Below are 22,427 nucleotides of genomic sequence, written 5' to 3' on the forward strand. Positions count from 1 at the left end.
TTGTACTCAAAGAACAACCTGTAAAAGAACAGGCTCTTTAAATTACTGTTTTAACAGCCTGTATATTAAAATGCAGCCGATTTGCTTGACCATAGTAGGTATTGCCAATCAAGTTGACCATGGACCCTGAACAAGGAAGAACCCAGGGAGACATCTGCACCAGTGAGGAAGCTCACAGCCAACTCATCGCAGGAGCCAGTACTGCTAAAAATATAAGCTCCAGGGCGGTCTTGTTTTTGCTTGTTCCCCCAGAATAAGCATGCAGGTAGTAAAGTATCAGGACATCCGATATGTAGGTACTTGCCCTAGGCCAATCTCTTGCCAAATAGTGAAGCAATGGCTTGAAGCTCAGGAGTCTGCACCTTTAACCACTTAAGACCCGGACCATAATGCAGGTAAAGGACCCAGCCAGTTTTTGCGATTCGGCACTGCGTCGCTTTAACTGACAATTGCGCGGTCATGCGACGTGGCTCCCAAACAAAATTGGCGTCCTTTTTTTCCCACAAATAGAGTATTCTTTTGGTGGTATTTGATCACCTCTGCGGTTTTAATTTTTTGCGCTATAAACAAAAATAGAGCGTCAATTTTGAAAAAAAATGCAATATTTTTTCCTTTTTGCTATAATAAATATCGAAGGAAAATAATAATCATAATAAATATCCCCCAAAAATGTATAAAAAAACTTTTTTTTCCTCAGTTTAGGCCGATACGTATTCTTCTGCCTATTTTTGGTAAAAAAAATATCCCAATAGCGTTTATCGAGTGTTTACAAAATAGGGGATAGCTTTATTGCATTTTTATTAATATTTTTTTTTTTACTAATGGCGGCGATCAGCCATTTTTTCCGTGACCGCGACATTATGGCAGACACAGACAATTTTGACACATTTTTGGGACAATTGTCATTTTCACAGCAAAAAATGCTATAACAATACATTGTTTACTGTGAAAATTACAATTGCAGTTTGGGAGTTAACCACTAGGGGGCGCTGAAGGGGTTAAGTGTGACCTCATATGTGTTTCTAACTGTAGGGGGCGGGGCTGGGCATGTGACGTCATTGATCGTGCTTCCCTATATCAGGGAACACACGATCAATGACAGCACCACAGTGAAGAACGGGGAAGCTGCGTTTACACACAGCTCTCCTCGTTCTTCAGCTCCGGAAACCGATCGCGGGACTCCAGCGGCGATCGGGTCCGCGGGTCCCGCGGCCGCGGAGTTTCGGGCAGCGCACCCACGACCTACGGCTGGGCACTTAAAGAGGACGTACAGGTACATGCTTGTGCACAGCCGTGCCATTCTGCCGACGTAAATGTGCAGGAGGTGGTCCTTAAGTGGTTAAAGTGGTTCTAAAGGCTAATTTGTATACACCGCTCATAAAGCACCTCAAAGATTCTGCTTGCAGGACGTTTTTTTTAGCGTCCTGCCCTTGGGCTTTCACACTGGAGTGACAGGAGAGGTGCTTTACAGGCACTATTTTTAGAGCTATAACGCCTGTAAAGCGTCACAGTGTGAAAGTAGCCTAAAAAGGTGAAATCTGTGCTTCCTTTCAGTCTTGCACAGTTGTACAGGCTCCTCTCCTGTAGTGAAATTGCTTACTCTGATTTCACAGCACACTGTGAGCTTTTCACAATGTACATTAGAAGCTGCAGTAGGTCAGATTGAACCTGTTACATTTCCTGGCTAAAGACGGTCCCGCATTATCTAGCTCTGTTCCACCCAGCCTCTTAGATTTATTGGATGCAAGTTCTTTCAATCATGGAGGCTCAACTTCTCATGTGGGTAATACTGCCTAGGAACACCCACTCCTTCATGGCTGGCATCCACCCATCAAGGCATTTTGATATGTGTGTAACTTCTTCCAAGAGCCAGCCCACCACAGGTACTCCTCACTTAATGACCAGGTTCCGTTCCAGCGACCAGGTCATTAAACAAATTGTTCATTAAACGAGGAGCCACATGTAATTAATATTTTAAACATTTTTAACGGTTGTATTGTGAAAAAAAGGTCAAAAACACAAAACTCCAGCTGAATAATGTTTTAATTTGGATACTCTGAGGAAAAACAAAAATTCTGTACTGTACTGTATAATACAATGATGTCCGAGTGGTTATTAAATTGGGTAAGTCGTTAAATGAGGAGTATCTGCACTTGCATTATGGCCGACAGCTCTTGAAAGGAGTAATGAGACAGGGTGCTGTGATGTACCCAGAAAGCTACATACAGCACCCTGCCAGCCAGGATCTGCCTGCCCTGGATAGAGAAGCCAGAGGCCCAGTGATGACATTGCTAGGTCTGAAACACAGTGGGCTAGATTCAGGTAGGGCGACGTAACTTTGTGCGGGCGTAGTGCATTTGTTATTTACGCTACGCCGCCGCAATTTAGAGAGGCAAGTGCAGTATTCACAAAGCACTTGCTCTAAGTTGCGGCAGCGTAGCATAAATCTGACGGCGTAAGCACGCCAAATTCAAATTGTCAAGAGGTGGGCGTGTTTTATGTAAATAAAAAACATGACCCCACGTAAATGACGTCTCTAACAAATGGCACATGCGCCGTCCGTGAACGTATCCCAGTGCTCCTAATCACGTCGCAAATAGTCAATGCTTTCGACGTGAATGTAATTTACGCAAAGCCCTATTCGCAAACTACTTACGCAAACGACGTAAACGACGCAAAATTCGACGCTGTCCCGACGTCCATACTTAACATTGGATACGCCTCATAGCAGGAGTAACCTTACGCCGGAAAAAGCCTAACGTAAACGACGTAAAAAAATGCACCGGGCGGACGTACGTTTCTGAATCGCCGTATCTAGCTCATTTGCATATTCTACGCTGAAATCTACGGAAGCGCCACCTAGCGGCCAGCGTAAATATGCACCCTAAGATACGACGGCGTAGGAGACTTACGCCGCTCGTATCTTAGCCTAATTTAAGCGTATCTGGTTTCCAGAATACGCTTAAATGTACAACGGCGTAGATTCAGAGTTACGGCGGCGTATCTACTGATACTTAAAAAAGAGTGCACCAAAAAAACGCTCAAAGGGGACCTACACAGTGCACTTCCCGGCGCCAAGAAAAGGACTTTAATATAAGATGGACAGGAAATGGACTAAGTCTAAAAAAGTATATATATATAAAATTAACAGAAATAAATCAAATCTCTGTTAAAACCCGGAAGGTGATATATATATATTGCAGCAGATATTTAAAATAGATAAAGCACATCTATTAAAAGTATAAACAGAGAATCAATCAATCAAATAAAACCAGTAAATAATGGTTATATAATGATAAAACAGCGCTATGCATAAATAAAAACATATAGATATAAGATGTTGGAAAAGAGTCCATAGATCAGTGAATTAGGTAAAGTTCAAGATAATAAGGGAAATGTTTTCCAGGAATGGTAGTACACCCTCCACCGATTTCCAATCTTCACCAAAACGTGAGACACACTTCCCCTCTGGGGTTTACACTCACCAGAAGATCAATACAAAAAAGCCTTGAAATATATCATCCTGATCGGACCTCCAACCGCATTCCAGAAGCAGCAAGGGATTTTTTTAAAAACTCCAACCAGGGGTTCATAGAAAAAACAAATGGCACCAAATAGTGTAATATCGCTTTAATAAATAAAATCCCGTATAATAACACACCCCGCTTCCTATCTACGTACAATGAGTAAACTTGTAAATGAGCATAAGAATAAAGAGTCAACTTCACCGCTCTCCTCCACACACAGGGGGTCGCGCTTGTGCTGGATGCACGCTGCTGAGGACACCTGGTCTGATAGGGATGGTACAGCGGTGGAACGCACTCTTCACAACTTCCTGGATACGCCGTCGTAGCCACGCCCTGACGCGTTTCGTCACATCCGAACTTCAACAGAGGGCGTGGCTACTCGGCGTAGATTACGTATCTATGTAGTTCCCGATCGACGGCTATTGGATAAGGCGCGCACACACCTCCGTTCCCATTGGTGTATCAAGGGACGGAAGATGGAGCAGACGTCAGCCGAGTCAAAATATTGGGGAAACACCAATAGACACGTAACGCTTAATAGAGGACCCTGCACGTACGATCGCAACAATGCTGCAACGTGATTAAAAGTACATGACACTAGACCACAAATTCGACAACTAAGCAAACTAGCAGGCATTCATATACAAAAGGTCATAATAAAAATAACAATAACAATTCGATATCTTTAAATTACAGATAGTCCGCACATGCTTTAACCCATGAGTGACGAGAAGAAGGCTCATCAAAGTTGTAGATGGTAGGTCAGGAAATCGGAGACATAACATCGATTCCATTAACCCTTCAGATGCCATTCACTATTGAATATGGTCACTATGTGCACATTCACTCTTGCAGGTCAAGACATGGTCCTAGCATATAGGACTGTGTGTTAAAGTACAGCAGATGCAAAAATGCATAAAACCAATATATATAAAACACACTGGTAAGTAATTCTATATATAAAGGAATAAATATGTATATATGTATAGAGAGGATAATGACCTCAAAAAGTCTTAACATTGCACTCGACATTAATGCAATATAAAATTTATATGAAATATCAATATTAGAAAAAGTTAAAAATTTAATTTTAAAATTTCAAAATGTCTAAAACATAAGGTTGGAGAAACAACTGAGCAGAGGAGTAAGAATACAAATCAAAATAAAATAAAATAAAAATCCCAGAGAGGATATGTCCCATAATGTTTCGATGATAATTATATATAACGAAATATGTATATACCGAGTGAACATAGATATATGTATATATATATATATATGAGTATTTTGTATAGGCCCCACAGGGGAGTAGGGACCATTTTAGGGACAATAATAGGCATAAATATATCTAGGAGACAATAAAAGGTACTAATAATCGCTAATAAAACAATTGATGTCTAACTCGACATTTAACCCTTTCGGCACCAATGTATCAACAGAAAAGATCCACTCAGTTTCAAGTTTTGACAGCTCCCTTACACGATTCGAACCCCTCCAGGAAGGTTTTAGGTGACAAACTCCCCAAAATTTCAAACCTGCTGGATTCTGGTCATGGAAGATTTTAAAGTGCAAGGAAACGTTATGGTCCTTATAACCCGATTTAATGTTAGCTATATGTTCCCCTATCCTGACTTTCAATTCCCTCTTTGTGCGGCCTACATACATAAGCTTGCATGGACATTCTAAGACATACACTACATAAGCAGTGTTGCACGTGATGAATTCCTTAATGGGGAATGTCATATTGTTAGATGTGGAAGTGATATTTTCAATAGCTCTCATCGGTCTGTCAACTTCCCTGCAAGGTAAACATTTTCGACATGCAAAAAAAACGTCTTTGTCCCAAAAAGTGGGGGGTTTCTTAGGGGGGTCTAGTACCTTCTTTACGACCTGGTCTCCAAAGCATTGTGCTACTGATACGCCGGCGTAAATCTCTCTGAATCTAGCCCAGTGTATTATGTATTGTATTGTAAATCGCTGCGCAAACTGTTGGCGCTATAGAAGGCCTGGTTCACACCTATGCAGGTTGCAGTTTGCATATTCCAGGTGCATTTTGCAATACATGTTTTTGATTCATTGAAGTCTATGGAACCAAAAACCAGGAAAAAGTCCATGGCCCTTTCCATAAAATGCAGAGATGTGAACGTGACCCATAGGAAACTATATTAAATGGACTGTAGTGTTTCTGCAAAACTGAAAACGCACAAAAAAATGCATAGGTGTGAACCAAGCCTAAATGCTGTATTATAAAAATAATATAATAAAATAAAACAAAAAAGTTTAATTTAAACATTTCATTAACATATTAATGATGGACCAGAGAAGGCAACATTTAAACAAATGAAACTTTAGCTTTATTTAATGAGAGGCAGGAAAACATCTACCAATTCCACTTGTCAGGAACTTACAGATCCATGGATGTATATAGCCCAGGTGCCAGGAAAACATGCTCCCTTTTCTCCATAGGAAAGGGAACACTGACACTCGCTAAACAATTTTTCAACATGCTGGAAATCTTTGTCCCATAAATACGGCTTCTGACAGTTATAAGTGTTTGTTATTGAAACGCTCCATGACTCCTTGTGGTTTGCTTGCTTGGATCAAGCTACTATAGCCAGTCCTGTACCATGCCAATGTGCCTCCATTGTTCACATTTTCTTGATGGACCTCAGAACCAGCTTGCCATCACGTTCCTCCACTTCTAAGCCCATATTCGCCAGAGCAGATGCATCAGCCGGCCCTTGACGTTCCAAGTTGGCGATTAGCCCTTGGTTTCTCTCATTGTGTTCGGTGAGATTTCGAATGGCATAGAATGCCCACTGGTTCAGAACTGATAATGAATGAGTTAAGAATAAAATAAAGAAAGGAAGAGAATATAAGATACTTTCACTTTATTTGCACGACAAAATTCCTAAATTCAAGAATAGAATGCCCCGTACACACCATCACTTTATGTGATGAAAAAAAATTACGTTTTTAAAAACGTCACTTTAAATGACCGTGTGTGGGGGAAAACGTTGTTTTATGTCTTGTAAAAAACGACAAAAAAAATTTGAAGCATGCTTCAATTTTGTGTGTCGTTTTTCAAAACTTCATTTTTTACTTCACAGAAATTGACCGTGTGTAGCAAAAAACGTTGTTTAAAGCGACTTTTTTTCATATATTTTTAAATATATGTTGCAGATTATTTCCCTTATTTGAATATTAGATTTCTATTTAGCGCAGCTCAATGTGTTCTGAATACACTGTGTTGAATATCTCATGGTGGAGTTGCTGCTTTTATCAATCTTCTCACTTAATTAATTTATGCACAAGCAGAGTTTTTTTAAAAATTTAGAAATCAACCCCATTGCCTTTGCGATCTGCTGCAGATGCCAATACATTGATAAAGGCACCCCAAACACAGATTGCAAATGCGAAAAGTGTGTTTGCAGGCAAAAGATTGTGCGATATTACAGTACCGCTTGATTTGGTGCGGCACATTTTTCTAAAGTAGTACATGCATTGCTTTTTGTGCGTCCCGGTGCGATTTGCAGCCCAATTCAAATGAATATGCTGCCAAATCACACTGCAGGGGAACACACAGGAATGCAGACTGAATTCCTGTGCGATGCTGGTGTGAACCAGCCCTTCGATTGTCATCACCAGAACAGGGATCCCCATTGAAGGGTGCTGTTTTGGTGGCATCGGTACAAAATTTTTAAGGTGACCTTAGACAATGGTTCCCATGACAAATAGAAAGGGTGACATAGACAGCAATAAAAACCTGACCAGAATTATAACGCCACGCTATCCAAAGCTAGAAAAATTGCCTACATATACTTTAAAACAAATTGGGTTTTCCTTTAAAAGAAAGAAAGGAAACCGCACTTTGAGAGCAAGTGGATTACATGAATCCTTATATTAAGCTTAATATTTTTTTCTTCAAATACAAAAAAAAAAAAAAGTCAAAACTTCTGAACAAACTTTTTAGGCCCTAGGGGGTTATGAAAAAAAAAAAAAAAAAAGGGAGAGTAATAATGCGTTATTAAGATTACAACCATTTTTCTAGTGAATGTGGACAGACAGCAACATGTCGAAACAATGCAAGCTTTGCTGAGCAGGGGATCTTTCTGGTTAGCTGCTGTATTTTGGTAGTCGTAAGAAGTTCAGAATTGTTAAAGGATTAAATGTTTATAAACATGTCTGCTTTTTAACTTCATTAAGCTGTAAGTGACAGACAGGTGCCAGAATTGTCTGTATACCCACAGTGTACCGTAATGGCGGACCTGCTTTTTAAAACCAGTAATCCAGAGATTTGTAATCAGTAAAAAAATTGTGCAGGTAGATTTATGAACATCTTTCCAAATATACACCAGCCAGGCCAAGCCGAATCCACTTGTTTCTAGGCACAAGTGTATCACAAAGTACCTCCTTAAAAAGGCACCACCCTTTAGGACAAATCTCATTAAAAGTTTATTATGAGAAAATGTGTACAGCTTGTAAGGGACATACCAACTCGTCAGCGTTCAGCAATCAAGAGTCTACAGGTATAAAAGACCTCATGCTATTTGAGTTACGGAATGTTTTGTAACTCCTCTTATTTTACATTGCAACTCCTCACTCTAACTTGGGGAGAATGACAAAGATTTGGCCCCACACCCTTTGCGGCTTATAACAGCCCCATTATTCTCACCTTAAATATAGGACTACAAGTCTGTGGACATCAGACATTAATACCTATAGTGCCTTGAAAGTATTCATATCCCTTGAAATTTTCCACATTTTGTCATGTTACAACCAAAAACGTAAATGTATTTTATTGGGATTTTATGAGATAGACCAACACAAAGTGGCACATACCGTATTTATCGGCGTATACCGCGCACTTTTTTGCCCTGAAAACCAGGGCAAAATCGTGGGTGCGCGTTATACGTCGATACCCGCTTTCCCGCGCCGAGTTTGAATACTGTGCCGACATATACCGAGCGCAGTACATATAGTTGGGCAGTCTCGGCTCCTTCCGCGCTCACGTCCTGGACGTACAGGACGTCAGCGCGAGAGTTGCCTAGCCTGCCTGACAATACACGAGTGTACTGCGCTCTGTATATGTCGGCGCAGTATTCAAACTCGGCGCGGAAAAAAGGGGGGAGGACGCGAGGACGCCGCAGAAGGACGCCGGACCCGACGAAGAGGACACCCGAAGCCGCAGACGGACGCCGGACCCGACGAGGCCGCCGATGGATGCCGCACAAGACACCAAAACTGTAAGTACAAAAAAACTTTTTTCCACAGGAATCCGCTGCAACTTTAGGGGTGCGCACTATACGCGGGAGCGCGCTATACCCCAATAAATATGGTAATTGTGAAGTGGAAAGAAATTGATAAATGGTTTTCAAAGTTTTTTTTACAAATAAATATATAAAACGTGGGGCATGCATTGGAATTTAGTCAATACTTTCTTTAACCACCTTTCACTGCAAATACAGCTACAAGTCTTTTTGGGGATGTCTCTACCAGCTTTGCACATCTAGAGACTGACATTTTTGTCCATGCTTCTTCGCAAAATGGCTCAAGCTCTGTTAGATTGGATGGAGAGCGTCTGTAAACAGCAATTTTTAAGTCTTGCCACACTTGCAACAGATTCTCTACTGGATTTAAGGCCGGGACTTTGACTGAGCCATTCTTGACCTAAACCATTCCATTGAACCACCATCCCAGTCTCAAGTCTTTTTCAGACTAACAGGTTTTCTTCTAAAATTGCCCTGTATTTGGGCCCTGACCAGCTTCCCTGTCCCTTCTGAAGAAAAGCATCCCCCACAACATGATGCTGCCACCACCATGTTTCACGGTGGCGATGGTGTGTTCAGGTTAATGTGCAGTGTTAGTTTTCCACCACATAGCATTTTGCTTTTAGGCTAAATAGTTAAATATAATTTTGGTCTCATCTGACCAGAGCACCTTCTTGCACATTGGCTGTGTCCCCCACATGGCTTCTCGCAAACTGCAAATGGGACTTCTCATGGCTTTTTTCTTCCTCCAGAGTTACCATGGGCCTCTTGGCTGCTTCTCTGATTAATGCTCCCCTTTGCCCGGCCTGTCAGTTTAGGTGGACAGCCATGTCTTGGTAGGTTTGCAGTTGTACCATACGCTTTCCTTGCTTGTTCACGAAGGTAGGCCATACATGGGTCGAATTTTGAAAATCTTATCTAAGAATATTTGTTTGAATTTCACACCATTAGTGTGCTGCAGCAATAGCACATTTTTGATTTTTGGGTGGCCATCGAAATTGGAGTAACCGGGCATGTTGGAAATTTTTTGAAAAACAGACAATTTTCTAATAAATGATGGGAGAATCGTGCAAGAAATGTAAGCCGAAAAAGAAATGCGCAAGAAAATACTTAATAATTTTAGTTGGGGGTATCAGAGTAAAATAATTGAAAACCATTTATCATATTCCTTCCACTTCACAATTATGTGCCACTTTGTGTTGGTCTATCACATATAATCCCAATTAAATACATTCACGTTTTTGGTTGCAACATGACAAAATGTGGAAAATTTCAAGGGGCATGAATACATTTTTCAAGGCACTGTATTAGCTTTTTGAAGATCTATTCCCAAACCATTAGCAAGTGATTTTAAAACTTTGTTTTTTTATTTTATTAAAATAAATTTAAAGTTATACTTACATACGTTAATTTAAAGTTATACTTACCTGCTCTGTGCAATGGTTTTGCACAGAGCAGCCCTAAGCCTCCCCTTCTGGGGTCCCCCACCAGCACTCCTGGATCCACAACCCCTTGCTGAGTGGCTCAATAGCAAGTCACTTGCTATTGGGTCACTTGTGAGTGCTTTCTTCAGAGCCCTGCTCTGTGTGTCTATAGAATGCAGTAAGGTTTAAAAAAAAAAAAAAAAAAACTTATGCCTTCACAATCACTAATCTAGAGTTGACCCCATCCCACCTCTGCAGCTATAAAAACCTGTCTGGTTGGTTAAAAATCTATTCCAAAGTCTTGGGCATTAATCCGACTTTGCCATACTTTGCAGTAGTAACAGCTTCTGTTCTTTTGGAAAGACTTTCCACCAGATTTTGGAGTGAGTCTGTGAAAATGTTGTGCCCATTTAGCCAAAAGAGGATGGGTGAGGTCAGGTACCGATGTCGGATAAGAAACATGCCTAGCAATTGGTACTAGCCTAATTAATATGCTTTCAGTAGTGTTGAGGTCAAGACTCAACACTCAAGTTCCTCCACACTGAACCAGCCAAATCATGTCTTCATGAAGCTGGTTTCGTGTTCAGGGGCACATTCATCCTGAAACAAAATTTGACCACAACGTTGGAAGTGCACAATTGTCTAAAATGTTTTTGTATGCTGTAGCCTAGCCTTTGCTGGAAACACCTGGACTCAATTACATGGTGGGTGTCCACATACTTTTTGGCTATATACTATGTGCAATAGTCAGGTGTCCACAAGATGTTGGCCATATACTGTAATATACACTGTTCAAAAAAATTAAAGGAACACTTTGAAAGCACATCAGATCTAAATAGGGAAAAATAGCATGCTATATATCTATACTGATATGGACTTGGTAATGTGTTAAAGCGGAGGTCCACACAAAAACGGAACCTCCGCTTCCCCCCTACGATGTCACATTTGGGGGGAGGGGGTGCAGATACCTGTATAATACAGGTATTTGCACCCACTTCTGGGACTAGACTCCTGCGGGAGTCACGCCCCTTCCCATCCCCCCCCACACAGGTCCCAGAACACAGCAGGGACCAGTGAGGATGTGCTGCGCGACTCGCACATGCGCAGTAGGGAACCGGGCAGTGAAGCTGCAAAGCTTCACTTCCTAAATCCCTCACCGAGGATGGCGGCATGGGCAGCCAAGAGACGAGCGTTTGCTTGACTTCGGCTACTGACATCGTGGGCACCCTGGACAGGTAAGTGTCCATTTATTAAAAGTCATCAGCTGCAGTATTTGTAGCTGCTGGCTTTTAATATATTTTTTTTTTTCGGTGGAGCCCCGCTTTAAGAACGAAAAGATGCCACATTTGTTTGATGGAAATTAAAATGATCAACCTGCAGAGGCTGAATTCAAAGACACCCCGAAAATCAAAGTGAAAATCAAAGTGAAAAAATTATGCAGCAGGCTAGCCCATTTTGTTGAATTTCATTGCAGCAACTCAAAATGGTACTCAGTATTTTGTATGGCCCCCATGTGCTTGTATGCATGCCTGACAACTTTGGGTGCATGCTCCTGAGACAACAAATTATTTCCTGGGGTATTTCCCAGATCTGGACCAAGGCATCACTAAGCTCCTGAACAGACTGAGGTACAACCTGGCAGCGTAGGATGGACCAAAACATAATGTCCCAGAGATGTATTATTGGATTTATATCAGGCTGACTGCATAATCTCGCCACATGAGGACGGGCATTGTCCTGCACTATGAGGAACCAAGAACCCACTGCACCAGCGTAGGGTCTGACAATGGGTTCAAGGATTTCATATCGATACCTAATGGCAGTCAGGATGCCATTGTCTAGCCCAGGGGTGGGCAAACTTTTTGACTCAAGGGCCACAATGGGTTCATACATTGGACCCGAGGGCCGGACCAAGAGTAGATGGATGGTGTGTATGTGTGAATTAATATAAATTAAATTTAAGGTAGAAAAGCATAAAAAGTTATTTTACAAAACTTTTATGCAATGTATTTCTTTCATAAAATAGTACCTTCAATTTCAGTGGGAACAGTGTCTCTACTATGCCATGTGCCCCTGGTTATGACACTGCATGCGTCTCTACAGCGCCATGTGTACCTGTCTTTAACACTATGTACCTCTCTACTATGCCATGTGTACCTGTCTATAACACTATGTACCGCATGGCAATAGGGTACAGCGGTACAGTATAAAAAAAAATATGTAGAAGTATAAGTACAGTGTTTATTACAGAAAAGTATTAAAAAGTAAAAAATATATATACGGTACGGTCCATCCTCCTGGTGTAATACACAGGTGAGTCCATGCCATGTATATTACAATCCTAACCATTAGGGTTGTAATATACATGGCAAGGACTCACCAGATGTAAAGATATAATCTCCTAATGAGGGGCGATAATGAAATCCTCGCTTTCGGCGGCCTGATCTCCTGCCACTCACAGGAAGGAGAAGGCCCATAGGCACCGGTGAAGAGGACCTGTCACTTATGGGGGGGCACCTAGAATATGAGAAGGGTGGGGGCTGGGTGACCAATGATTGCCATATGACCCTCCCCGTTTTAACAATTTTTAAGTGTGACTTTGGGGCTGGGAGGACCAATGAGGTCTGTCCCCTGATCCTTATAACACAATCATTCTCTACGCATTGTACACAAAGAGGACCTGTCATCAGATACATCAATTTTATGTGAGAGCTATACAAATGCAAATCATTGTATGATTAATGTTGCAAGCTTGCACATGGACTGCTCACAGACTGATGAATAACATCCATTATTCTATACTTCTATCAATTTTCTGTTTTCTGTGGTGTCTGTCGCTTGTCATGCTTTGTGCCCATTTGGTTTGCAATATATTGGTGCATTTTCTGCTAAAATTACATAAACCAGCTGATGATGTCAGAAACTAAAAAAAGAGAAGATAAAATGGGCACAAAGCATAATAAGCAACAGACACCACATAAAACAGAAAACAGATAGGAGAAGTATAGAATAATGGATGTTATTCATCAGTCTGTGAGCATAGCAACAATCACTCACAATCACTCACCATCAGTACAGATGAAAGTCCCGATGTGATGGATGACTATGAAATTTATCTTTTCTGCACCTAGGAGGGCCAGCCGCCAGTCACTGCTCACATCCACGGCGCATGGATCGCTCCTCACAGGCGCGCGGAAAGGAGTTGACGTCATCTGCTAGCGAATTACATCGCGCAACGTCTCCTCTCTCCAGATAGCCACTGACTATCCAGGAGGAGACGTTGCACAATGTAATTCGCCCAGCAGCCAGCCACTACAATGCTGTAGCCTGCGCCTGCCAGATTAAAAGGTCCGCCGGGCCGTATATGGCCCGCGGGCCGTAGTTTGCCCACCACTGGTCTAGCCTGTAGGTCTGTGCATCCCTCCATAGATTTGTCTCCCTAGAGACATCACTGACCCACCACTAAACAAACTGAACGTTACAGGCAGCATAACAATCTCCGTGGCTTCTCCAGACCCTTTCACATCTGTCACATGTGCACGGGGTGAACCTGCTTTCATCTGTGAAAAGCACTGGGCACCAGTGCTTTTCCTGGAGTTCAATGGCAAATGCCAAATCAAGCTCTACGGTCCCGGGCAGTAAGCACAGGGCCCACTAGAGGAAGTCGGCCCCTCAGAGCACCCCCATGATTGATGTTTGATTGTTTGGTCAGAGACATCCACACCAGTGGCCTGCTGGAGGTCATTTTGTAGGGCTCTGGCAGTGCTCATCCTGTTCCTCTTTGCACAAAGGAGCAGATACTGGTCCTGCTGATGGATTGAAGACCTTCTACGGCCCTGTCCTAGAGTAACTGCCCATCTCCTGGAATCTCCTCCATGCTCTTGAGACTGTGCTGGGAGACAAAGCAAACCTTCTGGCAATGATACATATTGATGTGCCATCTTGGAGGAGTTGGACTGCCTGAGCAACCTCTATAGGGTCCAGGTATTGCCTCATATTACCAGTAGGGAAACTGACCCTAACCAAATGCAAAACTAGTGAAAAACTGTCAGAAAAGATGGAGTAGGGAAAAAAATGTCAGTGGCCTCCTCCTGTAAAACCATTCCTGTTTTGGAGGTCGTCTTATTGTTAACCATCTAGTGCACCTGTTGTTAAATTCATTAACAGGAAAGCAGCTGAAACTGATTAACAACCCCCTCTGCTACTCAACTGATCAAATCAATATTCTAGGAGTTTACCTGACTTGATGCCATACTCCGATTAAAAGTGTTCCTTTCATTTATTTGGAGCAGTGTATATTAGATAAAAACTATAGCGTCCCTTTAACCTAATTCAACCCACACATTAAAATGGGCTCTGTTCTTATATCCAACTGGAATCTTTTAAAAATATTCAGCATCATTTACCCTAATGAGGACCTGAAAGACACAAAACAGCCCAGCGGGGGGCACAAGCGTTTCCCTTTAATTTCAGGTTGGTTAGAAGCTGCCGCATAAATTTGATATACATATTGGAAGAACAAAGATCTAAAAATACAGCCTGAACGTTTTCCTCTCCCTCTAATTATTTTGTCTATTTATTTTGTTATTGTTGGATTCGGCCTCTTCATAAAAATGGATATTTTCCTCACTTCACAAGCACGCCTCCTGTTATTGTGTGGTGGACGGGCTCCTGATGTTTCCTATGAGTGGGTACATTGTGTGATTTGTCCTATGCATCAGATGAAGCCTGTGGTTAAGCCCCCCCTATTTTCCATAGCTTAATGTCATCTACTTTTAAAGTCACATTGACCTTGTAAGTTCTCCTTTTCTAAAGGGCAACTCCAAGCAGACAAACAGATTAAATAATTAATTTGGAAATGTTTTAGCTGCCAGATGGACAGACTCTTGTTATCCATCAGCCCCTGCAGTGCTATATAGCTGCATAGCATCAGGAGACTGAAAACGTAATCCAAAGTTTGCAATTCTGCAGACAGCTTTACTTCCCTATATTGACCGGATAGTGAAAGTCTACCTACATACTTCCCCTTTTGAATGGAAAGGCTAAAAGGTGGGACTTTGATTGAAGCACATTACTGAATTATATGAACCAAAATATAGTAAAAATTGTTTTATTAAAACAAAGAGGGCATGACGTATACATAATAAGATAGTGTGGTAATACTCATGGGTTTCAATGATAACAATGTAGATATTACATAATAGTACATGATTAGTCCAACATAACACACATGGTAATGTATAGTGATTGTGGGTCTTAGTACATAAAATCTAGAGAGTACATGATAGTACATATTTATCTCAGGGTAGCAACCATAGTAATAAATCTTAGATATGTGAACCGACCTTGTAGTGGTAACATATAGACAAGAAGGTAATAATATATTGGTTCATTAAAGTAGAATATTGAAATGCAGATATTGAACATATACACTGTGACAAATCATCATATAATGGCTCTACGTAGTAAAGTAGTAAAGGTTATAAAAAACATAGAAAAGAGAGGGAACAACTAAGGTCCCAATCACTCTCACCTATTTGTAATATATGGGTAAGATAGTAGGATGGTATTGAAAGAGGGGGGCAGCTATAGAAGGCATACTTCCCCTTTTGCCAATAACAGTAGATTTGCTAAAAGCTGAACTCTAGGCAAACAGTTGGAAAAAAAATATGGGAGCAATTGAACATTCCAAAGGATTTGTATTTCTGTCCATCAAGTCCTGAGATTTACACAGCTCTGCCCCAAGTCTATGACTGGACAGTGAAGGAGAAGCAAAAGACTGAAAAGATCATCTTTTGTATGTTCCTCTTCAGCGCATGTGTATGCAGAACACCGAACTATGTAATTATTAGCATGATTTGGATACTGGCAAACAAAGTTTTAAAGTGGACGTAAACCCACTCTCATCCTTTCTAAACTACTGCCATAGTGGTTATGTATAAGGATATACATGCCGCCTGCATGTATCCTTACCTATCAAATGTCTCCCCTCTGTCTGTGAGACCTGAAAAACTGCAGATTCGGTGGGTGGATCTGTTGTCTGGAGCTCGGTGGTTGGAGTCGTGATGTCCGTAGACTCCCCGCCCTCCTCTACACTCCCCTTGTCAGCATGCATTTTCTCCTGTGTATTTCTTACACTAAATTCTGCTATGATCACTAACATCCAGTCAAAACCCAGAAAAGGAACCATATGACTTCAGCATGCCAAATCATGCTGAGGTGGGGAACAGCCAATCCTGGGAGAGCTGCAGAAGAAAGGAGTGGTTGTGGAAATTAAAAAATAATGCCGGTCTCAGGCTTGTAAATCACCTGTCACTCACAGCAGTGTTTTGTCAGTTTGTCAGTTTTATCTCACTGAAGAAAATAAGAGGATTTCTCAGAGCTGGATTAACTCTTTGTGGCAAGACTTGCACAGATGATCTGAAATCCTATACTATATATTGTGCCAGTCAAAAAATAAATAAAACATTCGGGTTTACATCCACTTTAAGGACAGCCTAGTGTAACCCCTCCCACACCCAGCATGCCTTAGTTTCGTCAGCAAGTCCTAAGAAGCAAATCATAGAAAACAGCGAGGGACCTGTATCCCTTGATGCAAAATTTGATTTTTGACATAGCTGTAAAATCATTTTCTTGGTCGTACACAGTATTACTCTTGACTACCAAGACATCTAAAAAGCAATCCACCTAAAAGGTGGGGAACACAGCAAGCGAAAAAATAAAAAAAAAACACCTTACACCTAAAACTGGCACCAAAGGAGGCTTGAATATCTACGTGGTAAAACTTAAACATGTCAACAGAAGCCCATGTGGCAGCCTTGCAATCTGGTGGGAAACTGCTGTTTCTGTTCATGGCAATAGGAAGCATAGTAGGCCAATAATGGAGAAAAGTTCCGCTGCAGGGAGCCTATGGACCATGTTAGTGACTACTCTTTTGCCCCATGTTTGCCTTTTTTGGAGGAAGTTTCTTTAATGTACATAATGTTAATGTAAAAAACCTAGGGGTAGCCATATTTGAGCTTTTACATATGGAGGTTCTGCTTACAAATTAGTAACACTGCACTGCTTTACTGTCTTTGTTAGGGCCATTTCAGATTTGACTAACATCAGACTGTTTATAAGGCTAGCTGAACAATCAGGGTTTACACACACATTCTAGTTATACCTGTCTAAAGCAGGCCATAGATTATGCAATTTTCTTTCCTGCGGCCACAGGTTGCTGTAGCTGCTGGCAATAATTGCATGCTAGAAATATGACATGATGATTGTACCCAAGTCATCCAATCAGCCTGCCCACAGATTGACCGAATTTCGGCCAGTCCCTGCTGAACTGGCATGAGATTTGATCCATCTATAGCCAGCTTAAGAAGGGATTTCCCCTCACTTCAGATAGATTTCTTGTTGTGTCACTGAGGACCAGAAAGCAGGTAAAGACAGGAATTTCACACTAAATATATATAATAAAAATACTCAAATAACACAAAACGTACTCAAAATTACGTTTTTTTTTTTCATCAGGCGCAAGAAAATACATTGCAAAAGTTTTCTAGGAGGGCTTGCAAAGGAAATTCAACAAACAAGTCATTGAGGCAGAGAAATAAGCCACTTGATAGGTGAAAATGGAAAGAGAGCGAGTCCCAGGCTGTGAGAAGAGAATTAATTGAGAATAAACAGCTATTCCTCCCTAACACCACTCATCCCTTGTATCCGAACACACATCCATCCCTCACTGTTGTCATAATAAAAAAAAAAATAGAAAGGTTTCTTGGCTTTTGGCACACTTAGCGCAAAGCTGGTCGATGATCAGTGATGGACAAAAACCCTCGCCCATTGTTACGCGTGACTCCCCACAAATAGGTCTGCAAGTGGAGAACAAACGTTGTACACAGAGTCCTCTCCGCCAGGACACTTCACGTTCCTGAAGTCCCACAACAAGTGGATTACAACGAGTTTAGCTTCGAGATTATACACTGGACTGTATTCAGAAGGGACTCTCCACTCTACAAAAAGGAGTGAATGCTTTTTGTGTTGCCTGCCTAGGTCTTATCTGTTCACATGAATTAAAAAAGGCCGAAGGGATGAAGTCTAAGAATGGAACCCGTAACTAATACTGATCAACAATTCAACAGGGTAGCCTCTCAAGTTCACAAAAGAGAGGGACAGAGGACCCCCAGCTAGCTGGGATACACAGTATTTAGAGGAGAACTCTGCCATACTAATGAGTTAATACGTACCAAGAAAAAGTATTCTAAAGTAACATTTTAGGAAATTAGCCGACACTTAAAAATCATACAAAATCACATTCTAGGAGGGTAGATTATACGTGGAACTGGCCTTGTGTACCTGTTCTTGAATCACAGGTACAGGTAAAATTGGAGACAAGGAAAGAGACATGAGACAAGGAAAGAGTGTTGTCAGAAAGTGTCCGAACAAAGACGTTCGTGGCGGGATGTAAAAAATGCTGAACATTGCTTTTGAAACTATATTAACAACATAATAACATAAGCAGCACTGATCTACAACAAAGGATATATATAAAACAATTATAATAAAAGACAATTGCTTATGATACACATTCAGTAGCAAACTGCACCGATCAACCATAACTTTATGAAGACTGACAGGTTAAGAGAATAACACTGATTATCTTGTTACAATGGCATCTTGTGTCCTGCCATTCATGTGGATTTTACTTAAAGGGTAGTTCCAGCTGGGCCCATGTTTATTAAAAGTAAGTAGCTACAAAAAGTGTAGCTTCTGACTTTTAATAGACACACACTTACCTGTCCCACAGTCCAGCGATGTGGCCGCCTGAAGCCTCTATTCTCTCCCCCGCCTGTCTGTGACGCCGGCATTGTAAGCATGGGCACCCGGCTGTGACAGCTTGCGGCTTCACAGCTGGGTGCGAGTCACGCTGTGCGTCCTTAATGGCCGGGCAAATCTTCTGGGGCCTGTGATGTGTCCCAGAAGATTTCAGGGAGGGAGGGGGAGAAGAGGAGTCACCTAGGCGGCACAGGCAGAACTAGGTACCCCCCCCCCCAAAAAAAATAACATGGCAAATGTGGCATGTCAGGGTGGAACTCCACTTTAAAACTTACCACCTACCTAAATACTGTTGCCGACCAAGTACACCCCTTCACAGAAACAGTATTCCCTGATGGCAGTGGCCTCTTTCAGCAGGATGATGCCACCTGCCACACTGCAAAAACACAAGTTCGAGGTATTGACTTGATCTTCAAATTCTCAAGATCTCAATCCAAATCAAGCATCTTTGGGGTGTGCTGGAAAAACAAGCCTGACCCATGAAGGCCCCACCTTACAACTTACAGGACTTTAAGGATCCGCCACTGATGGTTTGCTGTGCCAATTTAATTATACCACAATATATTTTTTAGAGGTCTAGTGGTGTCTATGCCTCCATGAATCAGGGCTATTTTGGTGGCAAAAGGGGGACCTACTCAATATTAGGTGAGTGGTAATAAAGTTATGCCTGATCTGTGTAAATGCCATTTAGGGTTTATCTATTTTAGCACACCCAGACATCGCAGAAACACAGGTTTTGTTTTTTCCATTTAACAGTCTGAAAGCATTCACGTGTCTCTACAGTGGCACAGAAGTGACTTGCTCTGCATTTCATAAAAAAAAACTGGGCAAACAGCTACGGCACAAATGACTAAAAGACAATATAAATATTCCTTACGACAGAGGATCAGGAGATCCAGAGAGCGAGAGCAGAGCCCATTCTATGGTTTTGTCTTATAATAAAGTCAATTTGGGGATGAAAACGACGTTTAATGAATAGCTAACCAGAACTGTACATTGAGGACTTCCAGCCCAGGCTGTGGTTCAGTTTGAAAGTCATTTGGTGGCCTCATAAAGAATAGAGTGAACGGCCAGCCACATCACACACATACCAGACATAATCTGGCAAAGCGAGAGGTTTGTATTTTCAGTATGGCCAAAGCAGAGGCTGTAATTTAACAATGTGTTGAATGCTTTCTGTTAAGGGTTCTGAAAATGTTATCGCTTCTCCATAAAGAGAGCAGGTGTCTCTTACCTGAGGTTATCCCTACTATAAAAATATATATTTTTTTTTTTTTTAAAAGAGCAAATCTCCATGGTGTGTGATCAAATATAAAAAAGCACAAGCTGGAAAACCAAACATAAAATATTTCACGAGGGGTGCTGTGGTGCTCCTTCAAAGAAGAAATGCCTCGTAATTCATAAGTTAGCCTTAGGAAACGTGGCTTCAGATAGGGGCAAGGTACTTTGGGTTCACCTGACTCAAGCCTTTCAGACCCCAGTCCTTAGGGAACAGCTGAATCTGATCCTCCAACTATTTGGAAGGAGAGACCCTCATTATGAGAGGAAAAAGACTACAGATCCTGTCCCCGACCTTTGGACATGTGCCCTCTGTTTTTGTGGACTTAAGCTAGGTTCCCCCGGCCCTCATGGTAAATCGCAGCATTGGCAGGAATTGGAGCGATATTCATGAACCGCGCTGATTACTTTTGTCTTGAAACTTTATCTGAAGTTTTACATATGGACACTGCATGTATGGTTCCACACAACAGCACAATGTGTTGTGTCGTGCTGCAAAGCAGTGACACCCAATGCAGTGAACAAAAATGCAGGTATGCTGCATTTTTCAGCACTGCAGATCACACCATTGTGCCCCAGCAAAACCTGTGTTTATCCAATTACAAAAAGCAACTGGTCACCACCACACAAAGTGTGAACACGCCCTGAAATGTGCTTTTGTGTAAAAAGAAGTGCTGTGGTTGGTGCTGTACGGTATCTAGGACATGGCAGGCCTTTCGGACCGATAAAAAGAAAATGCTCCAAGCTGCCCATAGAGCTGACCTAAGAAGCATAAAAAACAAAAGGGTGGTCGGAAGGGTGTATTCTTATAGATACCAAGCCACATCCAGTAATATAATGAAAACAAGAAGATGTTCCCCTTTTTAGGGCAGACTTTTAAGGTGCATTTAAGAAGCATTAAAAAGGCAAGAGTGCCATAACCCAATGCAAGTGTCTCACAGTGGCGTACCAAACCCATATTGATTCTTTAGCACCTCTGGGATGCCACCCCCACTGGACAGAAGCACCATGGGTTCTCTGCCTTTCCAGCCTCTGACCACCCCAGGTAAAGCCACATCCTTATCGGGAAGTACATGGAACCTTGAGCAGTATTCCCCTTCTCCCACATTTCTCTGTGAATATACATTTCTTGGTGGAGATTATGGCTTCCACCCTCCCATGGCAGGCCTTTTGGACAGATAAAAACAAAATGCTCCAGGCTGGCCATAGAGCTGACCTAAGAAGCATTAAAAAAGCAAGGGTGCTATAACCCAATGCAAGTGTCGCACAGTGGCATACCAAACCCATAGTGATTCTTTAGCACCCCTGTGATGCCACCCCCACTGGACAGAAGCACCATGGGTTCTCTGCCTTCCCAGCCTCTGACCACCCCAGGTAAAGCCAAAGCCACATCCTTATCAGGAAGTACTCAGAACCTTGAGCAGTATTCCCCTTCTCCCACATTTCTCTGTGGATATTATGGCTTCCACCCTTCCTGGAGAGGAATCCATTGAAACCCCATCATACCAGTCCTGTACTCCCTGCCATAAAGGTAGGAAGAACAGTCGATTTCGTCTGCTGGACACCAATCACAACCGACACATCACTTGATCTTAGAAGACCTGGGAGAAGTATTTATTGTAAAGAGATGATGGTTGTTTTGCAGGTAGGACCCAAGACACAATGGGCTTCAGTTACTAAGGGAGAATTCTAGTCATGGCAATAAATGCCATTAATCGAATTAAAAATATCATAGAACATTATTTTTTTGTTCTTTAAAGCCAAACTGTGGGTAGAATTTTATATATTTTTTTTAATATACTGGTATATCTTTAAAAGCCACCAAGCATACAAATCCGTTGTGTGCACCAACTTCATGTGCACACCCAGATTTAACTTTTAAAAGTAGTAAGGGTATCTTCACTGTGCTGTATATAACCTGTGCAGAAAGCAAAGCTGTGGGAATGGCCCAACAAGTCCACCCACTATAGGATTCCTATAAAACACTAAACAAGGGGGCGGAGATGAGACCAGTCACCCTGCACAAGAAGAGCGCAGCACTGACCAGTCTTTATTACAGGAAGCTCTTGCATAGAGGGAAACTTTCACACTGGATTACTGCACAG

At 41.8% G+C, this 22,427-nt stretch overlaps 1 protein-coding gene across 1 annotated transcript in view; it reads right to left on the reverse strand.

Annotated features, from left to right (window-relative positions):
* Positions 1-5,858: 5,858 nt before the first annotated feature.
* ATXN10 (ataxin 10) overlaps positions 5,859-22,427 on the reverse strand; it is a 142,710-nt gene continuing 126,141 nt past the window's right edge. Inside the window, exon 11 of the mRNA XM_040345789.1 lies at positions 5,859-6,357. Within this exon, the coding sequence (XP_040201723.1) occupies positions 6,176-6,357 (182 nt within the window). The 3' untranslated portion in view covers positions 5,859-6,175. The remainder of the gene's footprint in view (positions 6,358-22,427) is intronic.

The sequence above is a fragment of the Rana temporaria genome, chromosome 3 (assembly GCF_905171775.1).
Source record: "Rana temporaria chromosome 3, aRanTem1.1, whole genome shotgun sequence".
In the NCBI taxonomy this organism is placed as follows: Eukaryota; Metazoa; Chordata; class Amphibia; order Anura; family Ranidae; genus Rana; species Rana temporaria.